We start from the raw sequence: 15,279 nt of genomic DNA, 5'->3' as shown, positions 1-15,279 counted from the left end.
GGTGATCGGCCCTCATGGGTGATCGGAATCGGAATCGGCAGGAAAAAACCTGATCAGCACATCTCTAGTAGCAATGATCCATCTTTTTCCCTTCTCTTTTGAACTAAAAAAAGAATAAATTATCTTAAAGATGTGACGAAAAATTTCACAGGTTTCCAGACAATAGGTTTTCTTTTTGAGATTTATTCCTGTTAAATTTAGGAAAATGTTCAAATTTATAATCCCTTTTAACCTCAGTTTGTTAATTTTGTAGACATTTATTTGTCTTTTTCTTTTTTTTTTCTTTTTTTTTGGGGTTGAGGCGTTGCATGTCTGGTTTCAGATGCTGTGCAGCTGGAAGGATTCTTTTGCTCTTACTTTTTCATTTTCAGACAGTTGTTATAATGTGTAACCATGGCAACAAGGTTTTTGTTTTTCTTTACAACTGGGAGCAGCTAATTAGCTTCTCAAAAGCTTAAGTAGTGCCTGAACTACGACCCCAAATCCAAGAGGAGTTAAAAGAGAGAAGGAAAAGAAGTTCAAACGTCTCTCTCGCCGATTTAAAATGGAGTGGCAAAAGCAAATGAGGTGGATTAGCAGTGCTTGTCAATAACTGATGGTGTCAGCCAGGAGATTTTACTGTTGAGTATCATCTCTTCTGCCCGGATATTGAGTAGTTAGCAAGTCATGACAGTTGTGCAATGTCTCCCAGTTTGTCCTTCCAAATATCTAAATATCTTTTAAATCATTTGTTAAAATTAGTTAAAATGTACTTTTATAGAAAGGCTTCTAATATTTGGATTGCTTTTGTATTTTTATTATTTCACTGTCATGTATTTTAATTGATTTGGTATACTTTTGTGTCATTTATCATGTATTCATTTGTATTTTAAATGTAAAGCACTTTAACATTTGTTTAAGAAGGTGCTATACAAATAAAGTATTATTATACATAAAGAGTCTTCAGTCAGAAGCCTCTTCAGATGTGTTGGAAGACTGACTGCTACCTGAGATCCTTCCTGCTCACAGCATCTCCACCCCCAATGATTCTTTGTAGATACTCGGATGATATTTCTTTACGACATCATTTAAATTTCCCTTTCAGATAAATAAAGCATTATTTGATAAAATGTTACGTGACGTCCCCTTTCGATGCATCTTACCTAAATAAAACCCGCCCACCTCCACAGCTTATCTCCAGTTTTAAATAAAGTGAGGTTCATTTAGCAATTATAAGGCCAGCGTAGCGTAAATATATCTTCTGTTAGAATACAATACAGATTTTAGATGATAAGTTATATTTATCTGTTCTTTATTAACCTCTAAACTAGAAGTCCTTATTCCCAAAATATAAACCGGATATCAAAAATAGTCTAATTTGGTCCTCTCTGTTTCCTCAGAGTTGGAAAAGCTCAGCTGCCTTTGAGTGAGAGAAAAGTTGAATTAAAACAAAACAGGAACGACTTTTTATAAGCTCATTTAAAGTACAGCGGTTGGAGAAATGAGTTCCTGCACATTCAGACAGTAGCATGTTAGCACTTTCTCAAAGTCTGTACTGGAAAGCTTAAAAAAGCTTCTATGAAATCCCAGATCCTTGTTCGCGGCTCACACAGACGCAGTGCAGAGCGGGCAGCTTAGCGCTCACTGAATCCCTGCCATCGAGGCAAAACCACACAGGACATGAAAGCATCTGCAGCATCTGACTTCTGTTCCTGCTCAGCTACACTGAGATCTTTTCATTTCTTACTTTTCTACACCACAAGAGTATTTCTGTTTTCTGCAGGTGAAAACGCCTCTGGTGTTTTATCCTCAGCAGCAGAGATTCACTGATGCAACATTACATCTCAGCTGCCTCTGAAGTGAAGAAGCAAGCAGGATTATGCTGAGTAATTGTTGGCAAACATCGTCTTTTTAACTCTTATTGATAATGTTTAGATACAGTGATGACAGGAGATTTCAGATGCAGAAGTATTGATCTGCTTTTATTTTGTTTTACTAAAAATTGCGTTTCAAAATTACTCATAATCTTCTCCAAGATTAACAGAAAAGACTTGATTTACAGTCAAGCTCTTATTCTGGTTGTTGAGCAGCTTTCAGCCTGACTTTCCCTGGTGTTTTGATGATTATCCTGTTGTGATGAGCTCCAGCCTAACTTTTAGCTCCATTCAGAGATTTTCTATCAGATTCAAGTAAAAAAAGACTTAATCTGGGTTCCTGCAGATTTCAACAACTCAAATTTAAGGCTTTTAAGACATTTTAATAACCATTATGAACAGAAATGTACAAAAGAAAGTTGCATATTTAATGTAGTAGTGCTGTGTTGTTGTTTTTATGCACAAACTTTACGTAGCATCATATGGGTTGTGAGCCAGTGGCAAAAACGAACATACGCTTCTCCATTACAGATGCAAAATAAGCTAGTAAGCTTACTACTAGCTTATTACCGCTGGTAATAAGCTAGCTTATTACCGCTGGTAATAAGCTAGCTTATTACTAGCTAGCTTAAGCTGGTAGTAAGCTAGCTTATTACCGCTAGTAATAAGCTAGCTTATTACTAGCTAGCTTATTATTACTCAACGACTGTAGGCATTGAGTAAACTTACTCAACGCCTACAGTCAGAATAGAATAAAAATGTCTGTGCAACTCAAACATTTATTTGATAGAAGAAAAATAAACCACATATATTGCGATTGAATAGTCCTGTCAAGACAAAATTTAAGACCCGCGATTAATGAATTTAAGGATGAGAGGACGCTCTGCTAACGTTGCTTCCAGTTAGAAGGAACTTTTGGTATCTTTTATGTATTTTGCCAGGGGTTTGAATAATTTTAGTTTCTCCTGCTAACTTCTTCACCACCGAGTCAACCTGCTGCCCAGCCTGTTGCTCAATCAGCTGAACAGTCTGCAGCTCCTCATGTTCGTCCGCTGCTGGGTAAACGCGGGTTCTTTATGGATCCGGCCTCTACCTGAGCCGGGCAGAAAAGCACCGCATGTATTCTGTCATCCAGCGGTCGTCAGCAGCAGCCATCGTTAGCTGGGACCGCCGCGTCTTTTCCAGGTCGGCCGACCGGGCTCGTCGACGGTCCAGATTGGAGCTGCGTCTGTCGGGCTGCGTCTGGACGCCGGCGGCAGACATGTTGCTCTGGGAGGAAAAAGCCAGAGGGCTTCGTTGATGGAAAGTTCACACTGTGTGTTTTATTATTAATGTGTGCAGGGAGTTTGGTGACAACGCTCCGGATCTCAGGTGTCCTCAGACTTTAAACTTGTTCTACTAAAGTGTTGCTGAGAGGAAGCAACACTTTGTAGCAACATTATTATCAAATCAGAGTGATACTGTGGAGTTCATTCATAACCAGAGATGTGCAGATCTGAACCACAGAACTGCACAGAAAACACTGGAGATACACTCAGTCAGTCTGTAAATACACAATTTAAAGAAAAAAAAAAAAGCTAAAGTTTAAAAAAAATATCAAACTTTAGGATCCAAAGGCAAAGAAATTAATAAATAAAGGCTTCAAACCTTCAACAACTTTACTGGGATTTTATGTGAAACCCAAAGTGGCACATGTTTGGGAAGTGGAAGGAAATTTATATTTTCAGAAGGCTTGTCGCAATAAATCAATTAACCGCATAATAAAGTAAAATTATATCAATAATTTCCATTTGCATGATTTATTGGTTTTCTTTTCTTTCTTTCTACCAAAACCTAGACAATAAAAGTCTTCAGTCTGGTGTTCTGCTCTCAACTAGCACATTTTTGAAGGACAATTTGTTTATAGAGACCTTATAATTAATATATTTGTTGTTTCTGTTGTTTTCTCTTATTTATTTTGGATATTTAAAGTGTCTTCCAGTTCCAATTGTAAATGTCCATTTGCATTTAAAGTTAATCAACATTTGAGAATATGTTCTTGCATTATTATGGGATTATTACCATGATATTACTTGAAAATTGTCTCAAAACAACAACAATATCATTGCTTATTGCAATAACTTCTGGAAATTATCTGAAAATTTGTGACAGACCAAATTTTCAGATAAAAATAATACTGTGTAACATGCCCTTGCATTCAGCCCCTACAATAATGTGAAAGTTGTTTTTATTTTTGTTTATGTTTCAATTTGCCTTCACTTTATAATACGCCGTGCTTTTTGTTTGTAATGTGACAAAATGTGAGACAGTGAAGGAATATGAATGGTTTTCAAAGTGATTCCAAGAGCTACATTGTTCAGCTGCCATTCCTTAAGATAGAAACCGGAAGTTATCCTTTCAAAATAAAAGCCCCAAACCTAAAACTGGAAGTTAATCACAGCTAAAAGTGGATACAAACAAAGAACTTAACGTATGGTTATTTAAAAGTGCTGTCTGTATGTTTACCTCTGGTTGTCTCTCGGTCCAGTCCATCCTGCTGGACGGTCTGCGGTTCGCCTTGCTGCTTATTGCCGGTTGGCTCTTGGCTCTCGGTGGCTTTTGGACCACAACTAGTTTTTTTTCCAGGGAACTGTCCTGCTGCACCGGTACAGAGCGAGGGGTGCGGCAGCGGTGGCGTCGTCTCGGTGCTGGGTTCACCGGCTTCTCGTCAGATGAATCCGAACTGTCGGGCCTGTTGTCTGTCGCCGTGTCGTCTGAGGGGCCGCTGGTGTCTGGAGGTATGGATGCTGAAACTGTCCCAGGCCCGTTTAGGCCATTTTCTAAAACATCTGATTCAAACAAACATGAGAAAAAATCTTTTAATTAAAGAAAAACTCAAAAATAACGGAGGACTTTGGTGATGAATGGTAGATAGATAAGTAGGACGTGGCTCCACTGAACAGCAGTCGGTTACCATGGAGACTGAATGCAGGCTTGAAAAGAGACTTTACTGATACCACTGTTTGGTTTAGGGCTTAAAACCAAGTGGTTTCATTTGAACTAAACAACCTTGAACCAGTAAGGAGCTAAGATCACTCAACATTTAAATCCTTGTTAAAGCTACAGCAGGTGTTCTTCTTAGTTTCCATAACTGGACGCACAAAAGTCTACGACAGCTAACATAATGGGTAATAGGTTTGTGTCTGCCTGAAAATCCAAAGTTACATCTTATCGGTTCTTCCTCATTTGAGTAACACAGACAAAACTACCAAACAGAGATAAATCAGTCAATTTCATAAGAAATCAGTTTCCAAACCTGCTGTTGGTGCAACGTCTACAACAGGAGTTTCTCCCGTTTCCTCTTCAGTCTGTTTGACCTCTGGCTTCAAATCAAGACTGGTCTTCACCTCCATCAGCTTCTGTTTGACCTCTGAGCACGCGGGTGGCAGCGGCGGTGGCGGCGGCAGCGACAGAGGAGCGACCTTGTTTCTGGACAGTCTCGGAGTGGACCAGCCGCTGGAGTTGGAAGCCGTCTCCCAGCCCTCCCAGATCCACGGCTTGTGGGAATGCTCCATCACTCGCCGGGTCAGGCGGTATTTCAGAGAATCCTCGTAGCATTTAGAGAACGTCTCCCATTTGGGATCCCTGAACTTCTTCATATATTCTGTCCTGACCTTCTTGGTCACCATGGTTCTGGGTATCCAGTCTTATTGGAAGCAATAATCCTGGAAATTTAGACAAAAGGAAAAACCTCAGAGCTCAGAGCTATTCAACCTCACAGTTGGGGTGGTGCTACCAAGTATCCACTTTATTCCTCCAAAGTTTAGAATGGTCACTGTGTTATCATCAAACTATGAAACATGTCGCCAAAAATGGAGGTCTGAGTCCATTTGCACATTTTGGACCAAAACACGTTCATGTCTGGGACACAGAACCCGTTTCCTTCCTGAGATGGTAGATGGTTAGACATTCCCATCATGAACTGATGAACAATGAACCTTCATGCATCTGGAAACTCTTCCTAAGGATGAACCAGACTTTTCCTGCTGATATTTTTGCTGATTTATTTTAAGTTTTCATTGTGTCAAACAGATATGGGTCTATTTGGTTTGATTTAATATTCAGACAGTGAGAAAAAAAGTTTCTTGTGAAAAATTTTGGGGAAAAAAATACTCTTAGAAGTAGTTTTACTATCATGTCCTTTTTATTTTTACTTGAGCAATGTTTTTTTATAAGGTATTGCTACTCTTACTTCAGTAAACTTGGCATAATCTACCTGTAACTACACTGAATGAGGAAAAAGCTAAATGCGTGCACTGGAAGTACTTCTTCTGACATAAAATACGCATTATAGACTAAGTATTGGTTTCAAACATTTTTTTTATGATTTGGAAAGTGCTTCTGTCTGAATCTATTATTTTGTAATATGTTTTTGTTTTAGTCTTTAAATGACCAAAACTGGGAGATATCTTTGTGTCTGATGAAATCATTTTTAAATATTAAATCAGATATTACTCTACGGCGGCATATTAGGGCCATTGTAGATAGAAACAAAAAGAGTAACTTCTGAGTTTCAAAAATTGAAAATCTGCAAGAAAAGAAAATTCAGAAATATTGAGATTAATCCCCAAAATTTTCTAAAAATCTTTCCCAGTTTGAAAAGTCAAAATATTTGCTATGAATAACCTTAAAACAAACTTTAAAAAAGTTGGAAATTTGTCCGTTTCAAACATCTGAACTTTTCTGAGATTAATCTCAAAGTTTTTGTGTTTTTTTTTTCTAGCAAAAAATCCCCCACATTTTCACTCAGAAATGTTTAGGTGTTTTCTACAAAATTTCTGAGCTACTTTTGTGTGGAAATTCACTGCTTTTGTGAGAGACAGCAAGTTCAAATTAAGCCTTTTTCTACCTATAAAGGCCTATTATGCAGTTACTCAGTACATGAGTAGCATTTTAACGTATTTTTATTTTATTCTTGAGTAATTTCTTGAACAGTTTTTCCTTTTACTTGAGAAAAAAATATAAAGTTAAAGTAGTGCTACTCTTATTTATGTAAAAAAAAATTGGGAAGGCGGGGGGTACTCGACCCATCTTTGGGTACATTTAAATTTATGGCTTGAAGTCTATCGTCGTCACAATTTCTGCTGTAAACCACGCTAGCAGAACCTTTTTAGTTAAATAAAATAGGAACAGTTAGTCTTTTATTGCGGTCCACCACACCTCTACAGTCGACTGGCGTCTGCATTTGAACTGACGGGGGAAATAGACGCAACATTGGGGTAAATGAAGTTGATAAATGCTGGAACACGGTGCTCTGGTTCTGGATCAACGGTCAGAATCTGATGACGTTTCCACAGAGGGGCGCGCGCGCTACCTGCAAGCCCCGCCCACCTCTCCATCCAAAACAGATTAGCTACTAAACGGAGGCGGATTGAGGCTTACTACACCTTTACTGGGCCACTCATCCACCAGAACCATTAACACACACCTCCCGCCTGCCCCGACTCTACTAAGCAGACTCTTAAAATTACCTGCAATATATTTATGGTGAGAAAATGAATAATTAATTGAAGATTAATTCTTTGATCCAAAGCTAAAAACCGGGTCAACGTTTGTTACCGTTTTAAAACGGTGAGTGCAAAAAAATAAAAAGCGCAATGAAGAGGGTGAATTACATTTTTGCACCGAATAACCGAGTGAAATAAACGGTAGCAACGTTGACAGCCTTCCTGTCTGCAGCTAGGTTAGCCTCTGTTTATTATTAAAACTGACGGCTCCAGACAGGACAGATGATTCTGCCGTGTTAACTTACCACAGAGATCCCGTCTGTGTGCGTTCAGTTCGGATTCAGACGGCCAGCATCGCCCCGCAGACTGACAGCTATAGAACAGGTGCTGAACTGGTCAAGTTAGCAACAATAACTTAACTTCCATTTCCGGTTTCACAATAAAAGTTCAAATGAACCTGAGCTCGGCCACATCGAGCGAACATGACTAGAAAGTTGGTTTAAGACAAGATTTTAGCAAAATTGAAACGCAGTGATTACATAATAAAGCATTTAATAGACAAGCTGATAGAGTACAGAAATCTTACAGCTCAATTTATTCAGAGCTACAGAACCAAAAGGCTTATTTTGAAAGAATAAACAGCAGCTTCCGTAATTTTTAATGTGCGTTTTCGGTCAAATTCACGAATACAAAGTAAAGATGTTTTGATAACGGATAAAAATGATGCTATGGAAAAGCGAGAGTCCAAACAGCGCATGCGTGCTCTCGGTGTGGGTTTTAAATACGCCATGAAAAAACTGATCAGCTGCGCTGATGGAGGTTCTCACGTCTGACGGCCATTCCACTAAACTTCTATTGATTGAATTATAATAGTAGTTATAATTCAATAAATTCTATTATTGAATAGTCCATTTATTTTAGGAACTTCATCATTAAGTGAAACAATCTGTTGAAAGCCTTCATTTCTGGTAACTACAATCATTTTCCACTTACATCAGACTAATACAAAATATTTTTATAAACAGAAATGTGGGCTTAATCAAAAATATGTCTAATACCTACCCAAAGGCAGTTTTAAAGAGATACTTTTAATCTGACAAATGACTCATCAGGATCTTAATTTCTTGGGAATATTTAATATTAAGATAAAGTAGATTCCCCATAAAATTATTTAGAATTGAAATTTTTTTTTTACATAAAGCCCTAAAAAAATCTATGTAACATTAAATTTGTTTGTTCCATATGTTCCTAAAAAAAGAGAACACTTTCTTCCTAGACTTGAGTCCGAAAAGTTTAGAAATACTGATATAGCACAAAATAAAGTCTATTTACTATTTAACAGATCTATGAACTCAAAACAATCAGAACTGGAAAACATCAGGGCTGTGTTGTCACACCTTTGAAGTTTAAACTATATACAAACTGCTTAAAGTTTATCTTAAGTGGCAGTTTATTGTGTGAAGATGCTTAAATGTGGCCTTTTTGTAGAATCAGACACCTAAAATCAGACTTTACTTTAGCTGCTGTGCCTCCGCTAGCCCAGTTTTTAAAATTTTTTCACAGTTGGAAGCCAGAAGGAAACTGTTTTTGAAGCAATGAAAGTAGATCATGTCGTTTCATTTAGAGCTCATTTCATACCTCATTTTGTACATATTAAACTTGTGTTAAACTGAGTAAACAATATTTTTACTTAATTATGTTATTAGTTAATTTTGATTCTGCAAGAACAATATCAGTAAAGTTTAGAAAAGTCAGTTTCAATGCTCTTCTCTGTAAATAATGGTTTAATAAATAAATAAAAGGTTGTGTTTTTACATAAAATAAATAAAATAGTAAAGAATCAAGAATTACCAACATATTTATTTAGAAAAACAGCAAAACTCATACAAATCTTGAACATTATTAGAGTGTAAAGCCAAACAGAAGTGCAGAAAGCTTAACTGCAATAAAAAGCAGTCATCACATCTGAGCCTGAAAGTAATGTTCATAGTTGGCTCGAAGGACAAATTCAAAGTAAGGCTTTGATTTCAAAGTGCTCAGCTCGTCCTGTTCCAGCAGCTCTTTCACATCAGGCAGGTAAGTCTGCAGAGGAACACCTGGAAGGAAAGGAGTTTTAGTTAAAGGTTTATCTATAAGAAATCTGCTCAAAGCAGGAAAAGATCAGATTCACACCAAATTTATATATTCATTAGATTGTTCTAATCTATGAATATTTGCATCAAAACTACACATTCCACCCAATGCTGCTCTGTAAGTTTAACATGATTAAATCAGAAAGTTTAACACAAAACTTTAAGATTTTACTTAGCTACTTGGCTTAGACGGAATTAAGCAAAGTAAAAATATTGCACAATTCAACAATTAAGGAGTAAATAATTAACAGTTCAAACTTATTTAAAAATTTGATATATACTAATCTGTGTGTCTGCACATTAAGCTCTGATATGGAGATATATGCATTTACTGTAGTGAATTACCATTTTGAGTAAGAGTTTTGTATGTAAACTTATGGGCTGGAGAATTAATACATTTTTAAACACCTTTTGGTTTATTTTACAAATCATTTCATGTAAAAATGCTGCATTTTTATTTGTGCTTCTTTCCCATGTATTTGTTCTGTTAAACTTTTAATTGAAAGAAAAAAGAGAAAGATGGAAACAGAAAAGGGAAAGAAAACAGAAAAGAGAAAAAAGAAGAGGGAAAGAAATAAAGTGAGAGAAAGAGAAAAGAAAGAAAACAATGAGGAGTTTAGATTTGTTCCCAACATCCAAAGTAAGGATTCTGCCATTTTACTGTAATAATAATCTAACTTGATGTGTTTCACCTTCTTGAATGAGTTTAAGAAGGATTTTCACAAAGATGCTGTCTTTAGCTGCTTCCAGAGGATCGTCGCTCCCATCGGCAGAGGACCAGCTGAAAGAAACCAGCGGTAAAGTCACATTCTGTGAAATATTTTACAGAACGACACAGAACTCTATGACCACTAGAGGGCAGTAGAAGGCAGTTGTGACCATAATGCAAGAGTTTCTTTTCATTCTATTTATTTATTCATACGTTAATCTAAAAATAATCTGTGCTGTAATATATTTTATGTTATTGCAATTCAGACAATTAAATGCTTTTCTTATTAAAAATATCTGTTTTTTTTGCATCTTTTAATTCATTTCTATGATTAAAAAAGGGTTAAATTTTAAAAGAAATATCCACAATATGCCAATTTTTATAAGTGTAATTGGTTAACTGAATAACTGAGTAATTGGTATCTTTCTCTCTGCTCTGCATTCATGAAGCATCATTTATTGTGAGTTTAATCAGATGCTGCTGGGTGTTGCTCTGGTTACTCAAAACAAATGGACAAAAGTGAAAAAAAGTAAGAACAAAAATCTTACTCTACATTATGTGGGTGTCAGTAAAGCAAACACCAACTACAACCTCTGATTTAACCTCTCAATAATTTAAACTAAATAAAGATCTTACTCGTCTCTCCTGAGTGCTTTGCTTAAGATTTCACATTTCAGAGAATCGATGTCCACAGAATCCTCCTGAAACAAAATCACAGAAAATCATTTACATGACTGCTGATTCAAAATGGCACCCAGAGGTCCAGCAGAAACAGGACGTTACCTCATTGATGTACTCCAGCAGGTCCAGAGCTTTTTTGAAGTCGTACTCGTTGGCTTGCCTGTTGTCATCGCAGATGTACAGCTGGAGGGAGGGAAATGCTAATCTGTGAAAATTATCTCTCATAATCTGGTGTTTCCCCAACTGGATTACACTTAGTAGAACTATAACACCAGATTCCTACAGTTCTGTGAGCCAACTCATATCTATAAAGTGCATCTGTCTCAACATCCACAGATGGTTTTCAATTTTTTATCCAATTTTTGGATCCAGTCTGTTATATGAGCTTCATTCTGACTTGCGATCTTTTGTTTCACTCTGTTACAGTAATTTAAGCGTCTTGAACGTTTACTCACAATAAAAATAAACAAAATGTTGTGTATTTTCTTTAATATTTATATAACACCAACACAAAGTGTTGAATAGGGATGCTTGATAGTTGATCTAAAGTTAACAATCTTATCCATGGACAATTAGTTGATAAGCACCCATTTTCTGAAAAATCTAAGTTTTCTCTTGTATCAAAGGGGCCGACTGTCTTCCCATATATCAAGGGATCATTTTGTCATAAAATACCAAATAACATTTATTATTATTTTGTGTCCAATGTATTAAATACTGAATAAGCATATTCAGTATTAAATACTGAATATTATTAATATTCAGTATTAAATACTTTACCGTCAAATGTTGCTCTTGAATGTATGTAAGAACTTCGCTCTATGAAGTGCATTAGCTCAAAACACCCCGCAAAATCAACCGTGATTATTGGCATCATATTTTTTTCCGTTATGTTACAATTTTTCTGCGATATCTTCAAAGCTTTTCATCACATCCTCGCCTTCGTCGCACATCAGCGATTTTTAAATGCGAAGTTGACGTTGCTCTGTAATGAAGCTCGGCTGAATGAGCGCTATTAAGAAAATTAATTATTTCAAAACAACCGTACAAGGTGCATCTTTCATTCTGTGCCATCTCCACCGCTTTTCATCACACCCTCGGCTTGGTAGCAGCCATTAAGGCGAAACCTAAGGAGCTTATCGAAGACTAATATTTCAAAAAAGAACCGCATAAAGTGCACTTTTCATCCCACAACGGACTCAGCTTGGACCGTTTCTCTTTCCCGTTATAATGTGCCCCCGCCGCCATTTTAATTCCTGTACCAACGGGATGACCTGCGGCGCCCCCTGCGGGATGGCGGTCAAATTACAACACTGAAATAAGGATAAGCGGACGTAAATAGCCAATCTATTGGAACTAATTTTAATCTAATAAACCATTAGTCGTAAATCAATTAATTGTTTGTGAATAATAAAAAAGTGGAAGCAAAATCAAGTATACATTCAATATGTGTAACAAATTGATAAAAACAAAAGTGAGGCAGAAGCTGGTCAGATTATTCTGTTTAAAGTTTAAAGCTGGTAGGAACCTGATCCTGGATGACAGTTGTGTGATCAGTGTTGTATTTTCACCTGTATGAGGTTGTGAGCGCTGAGCAGAGGCATGGTGTCGGGGTTCTGCTCTTTCTCCTCCAGGAGGCGCTTCGGCAGGGTCTCCTGATGCAGCAGGAAGCGCTCCTGCTCCACAATATCTGAGTCAGGCAGAGACATGGCGCTGTCAGCTACAGCTTAAAAGGTTGCAGTGTTTTATTATTACAGTTTGTCTCTCTAGAAATGCAGAAAAATAATCCGTAAAAGTAGGGCTGAAACAGTTTATTGTTAATTATTGATATATTCGTCAACTTACTTCGTAATTGATTTTAATTGGAGAATACAGACTCAAAAAAGGTAATTGGCTGAAAAAACAACTTATTCAGAGCAGTAATTAAGTCAAAACTGTACAAAAAATATATGCATTTTGCATTTCAGGTCTGATCCCAATTCTGTAAAAAATAAATAAAAAATTCTAAGTACATTTTGCTTTTGCTTTTTTTGCTTTTTTTTTGATAATCAGCTTATCAAAAAAAATATACAAATAAAATAAACAAATTAGCCATATACTGTATTGATAAGCAGAAAGAGCAGAGCTTTTCATATGCTGATTTTAGAAGTTTTTTTGAGCTGCATAAGCATTTTTTGCAACAATCAAGTATACACGAAAGAGATGCTTTTAAATGCACTTCTACTACTGTGTAAAATAAGCTCAAGTGGTTAAATGAAAAATCTTCACTTTTTCTTTTCCAAGCAAACATAAGTTTTAAGCATAAAATGTATATTTATAACTGTGTAAATATGCTTTACAGAGTCAGAAAGGTATTTTAGATGAACAATTCAACACTGAATATCTATCTTGTTATCAGAAACTGAAACATAAACGAAGAATATGAAAACCTGCAGCTAAGGATCCATCTAATTTGTGCTCACATTAGTTTAGAAGTTACCATAAAGTAACATCACATCAATCTCCCCTGCATTTTATTACAACGCAGAACAGCAGAGATGTCAAAACTAAACAGAGTCTAAAACCGTCTGATGAGGGTGGATTTATTTTTTTACCGTCGACTTGTTTGCTGATCTCATCCTGTGGCAGATCTGAGGCCAGCGCCGTCAGCTTACTGAGAGCCAGCAGAGTCTTCCTCTTCACAAAGTATCGCGTTTCTTTGTTGGCTTGACTGTAGAGAGTCCTGTGGGCCTGCAGGGAGCCAAGTTATAACAACAGATAACGTGAAATATACGCTACTCACAAAAATATTAAAATCAGGGAAGCATCTCATATTGATGTTTCAGGTTTCTCTTACAAATAAATTTCTTTGCAGTGGATTTTACACAATGTGCGTTGATTTGCTGTTTTCTGTTTTAGAATATCTGTTGTCTTTTTAGGTGCTTATAGCATAAGCACTTATCTCTAGATGGGCTTTTATAAACAATATGTCTGAAAAGTATTAGGAAGTGAAATACTGACACTGATGTAAAACTGTAAAACATTGAGGTTTATAGCTATTAACTTTAATAAATTTAATAAGTATAACCATAAGTTTACCTATTTGCTTTTAATGTTTTTATTTTATTGTTATTTAGTGTCTTGATTTCTGTCCCACTGCACAGCACTTAAGGTAAACATTTTATTTTTTAAATGTACGTTATAAATCGGATTGGATTGATAAAGTCTGGAATATTTGGTTTTTCTACAGCTGAACTTAATGTGACCTTCTCGAAATATTTTAATGCACATGATCAACTTGATAATGGTTCAGTACTTTTCACACAACTTGATGTTCAACAAGGAACTGATTCCAATATATTGGAATCCTAACACTGAAAACAGTTTCAAAAACTTAATGTGGTTATTAATTGAAGGAACGTAAGCACATTTTTCCAAACAAACTCATTTACAAACTCGTTTTCACTTGACTTGAAATTTAGCAAAAATAATCTTTTCTTCTTTTAAACTGGAAAACCAAAGTTCATACATGCGTTTAAAGCCAGATTAACGCCGTTCTTAGCTAAAATCAAAGAGTTGGTTGATTAAACAGGTTTGTGTTGGTGTCCATACGTTCTGGAAGTCGTTGATGCAGATGTGGTGCAGCCAGCTCAGGTGTTGGTGAGACTGCAGGAAGCTGGCCAGCTGCTGGTGCTGCGCGGCGGGTTGGGCCAGCAGCTTCCCACGCTTCCCTTTCTCCATGTACCAACGAAACAGGAAGTCAGAGAAGTTCTAGAAAAACAGAACGAAACAAAGGAAGAGTTTGTTCACGTGAGCAGGATTTGGTTTTTAATGTTTGTCGTTAGATGTTGTTTGTTTCAGAAATGAGCCATTCTTCAGACAGAGTTCATTTTCATTTCCAAAAGAGAGAGAAAAAAAATTATATATATATATTCATATATACTCTTAGAAAGCTCATTTAAGAAGACATTATTAAGTGGGCAATGATGTACGGATTAAGACATTTCTGAGTGTTTTATTGTTCAACGCAACTACAAACCGTTCCATATTAACTAATAAAGGACTCTCTGGTTTGGTATCTGCTGGTTCTGTACCAGTTCTGTACCTGGTCAGCGAACTTGGCCATGTAATGCTGCAGGCGGTTCTGGTTGTCGGTTTGCTCACACATCTGGACCAGGATGTCGAAGTCACAGTACTTCTCTGCCAGCGCCGCGACCCACTGGTACTGACCAAGCTCCACTGCAACACACATCATCCATATGGAGGAACAAAAGGGACAAAATTAAATACATACTCAAAGCATTAGAAGTACCTTAAAATAAATGTTTTATTAAATGCTTAAATAATTTGTTTAGTAGAGAAGTAATTTAATAAATATTTACTTAAATGATTAAAATAAAAGTTTATAATAATCAATGCAGATAGCTAAATGTATAATT

The 15,279-nt window shown here is 36.5% G+C and overlaps 2 protein-coding genes across 2 annotated transcripts; both read right to left on the bottom strand.

The window, feature by feature from the left end:
* Positions 1-2,510: 2,510 nt before the first annotated feature.
* On the bottom strand, positions 2,511-7,755 carry ccsapa (centriole, cilia and spindle-associated protein a). The gene is made up of 5 exons (XM_015049896.1): positions 7,645-7,755; positions 5,149-5,557; positions 4,359-4,681; positions 2,579-3,122; positions 2,511-2,533 (listed from the first exon to the last, which is right to left on the bottom strand). The coding sequence occupies exons 2-4, from the start codon at positions 5,519-5,521 to the stop codon at positions 2,943-2,945; spliced, it is 876 nt and encodes a 291-aa protein (XP_014905382.1). The 5' UTR covers positions 5,522-5,557; positions 7,645-7,755; the 3' UTR covers positions 2,511-2,533; positions 2,579-2,942.
* Positions 7,756-9,179: 1,424 nt separating this feature from the next.
* On the bottom strand, positions 9,180-15,092 carry LOC106958119 (nuclear pore complex protein Nup133-like). Its single transcript, XM_015049874.1, has 8 exons — positions 14,946-15,092; positions 14,453-14,611; positions 13,456-13,591; positions 12,433-12,551; positions 10,964-11,044; positions 10,817-10,881; positions 10,164-10,252; positions 9,180-9,435 (listed from the first exon to the last, which is right to left on the bottom strand). The coding sequence occupies exons 1-8, from the start codon at positions 15,090-15,092 to the stop codon at positions 9,299-9,301; spliced, it is 933 nt and encodes a 310-aa protein (XP_014905360.1). The 3' UTR covers positions 9,180-9,298.
* Between the last annotated feature and the right edge of the window lie 187 nt (positions 15,093-15,279).

Source organism: Poecilia latipinna, unplaced genomic scaffold (genome assembly GCF_001443285.1).
Source record: "Poecilia latipinna isolate Pla-1442-1.1 unplaced genomic scaffold, P_latipinna-1.0 Scaffold963, whole genome shotgun sequence".
Lineage (NCBI taxonomy): Eukaryota > Metazoa > Chordata > Actinopteri > Cyprinodontiformes > Poeciliidae > Poecilia > Poecilia latipinna.
This window is presented reverse-complemented; position numbering and strand designations above follow the sequence as displayed.

Excerpts from the sequence above, each read along its gene's own strand:
- ccsapa (XM_015049896.1), bottom strand. The coding sequence starts at position 5,521 with ATGGTGACCAAGAAGGTCAGGACAGAATATATGAAGAAGTTCAGGGAT. Across the intron at positions 4,682-5,148 it reads AGACGTTGCACCAACAGCAG|ATGTTTTAGAAAATGGCCTA; the intron begins GTTTGGAAACTG and ends TGTTTGAATCAG. Across the intron at positions 3,123-4,358 it reads GGACCGAGAGACAACCAGAG|AGCAACATGTCTGCCGCCGG; the intron begins GTAAACATACAG and ends TTTTCCTCCCAG.
- LOC106958119 (XM_015049874.1), bottom strand. The coding sequence starts at position 15,092 with ATGTGTGTTGCAGTGGAGCTTGGTCAGTACCAGTGGGTCGCGGCGCTG. Across the intron at positions 14,612-14,945 it reads TGGCCAAGTTCGCTGACCAG|AACTTCTCTGACTTCCTGTT; the intron begins GTACAGAACTGG and ends CTGTTTTTCTAG. Across the intron at positions 12,552-13,455 it reads GATCAGCAAACAAGTCGACG|ATATTGTGGAGCAGGAGCGC; the intron begins GTAAAAAAATAA and ends TGCCTGACTCAG.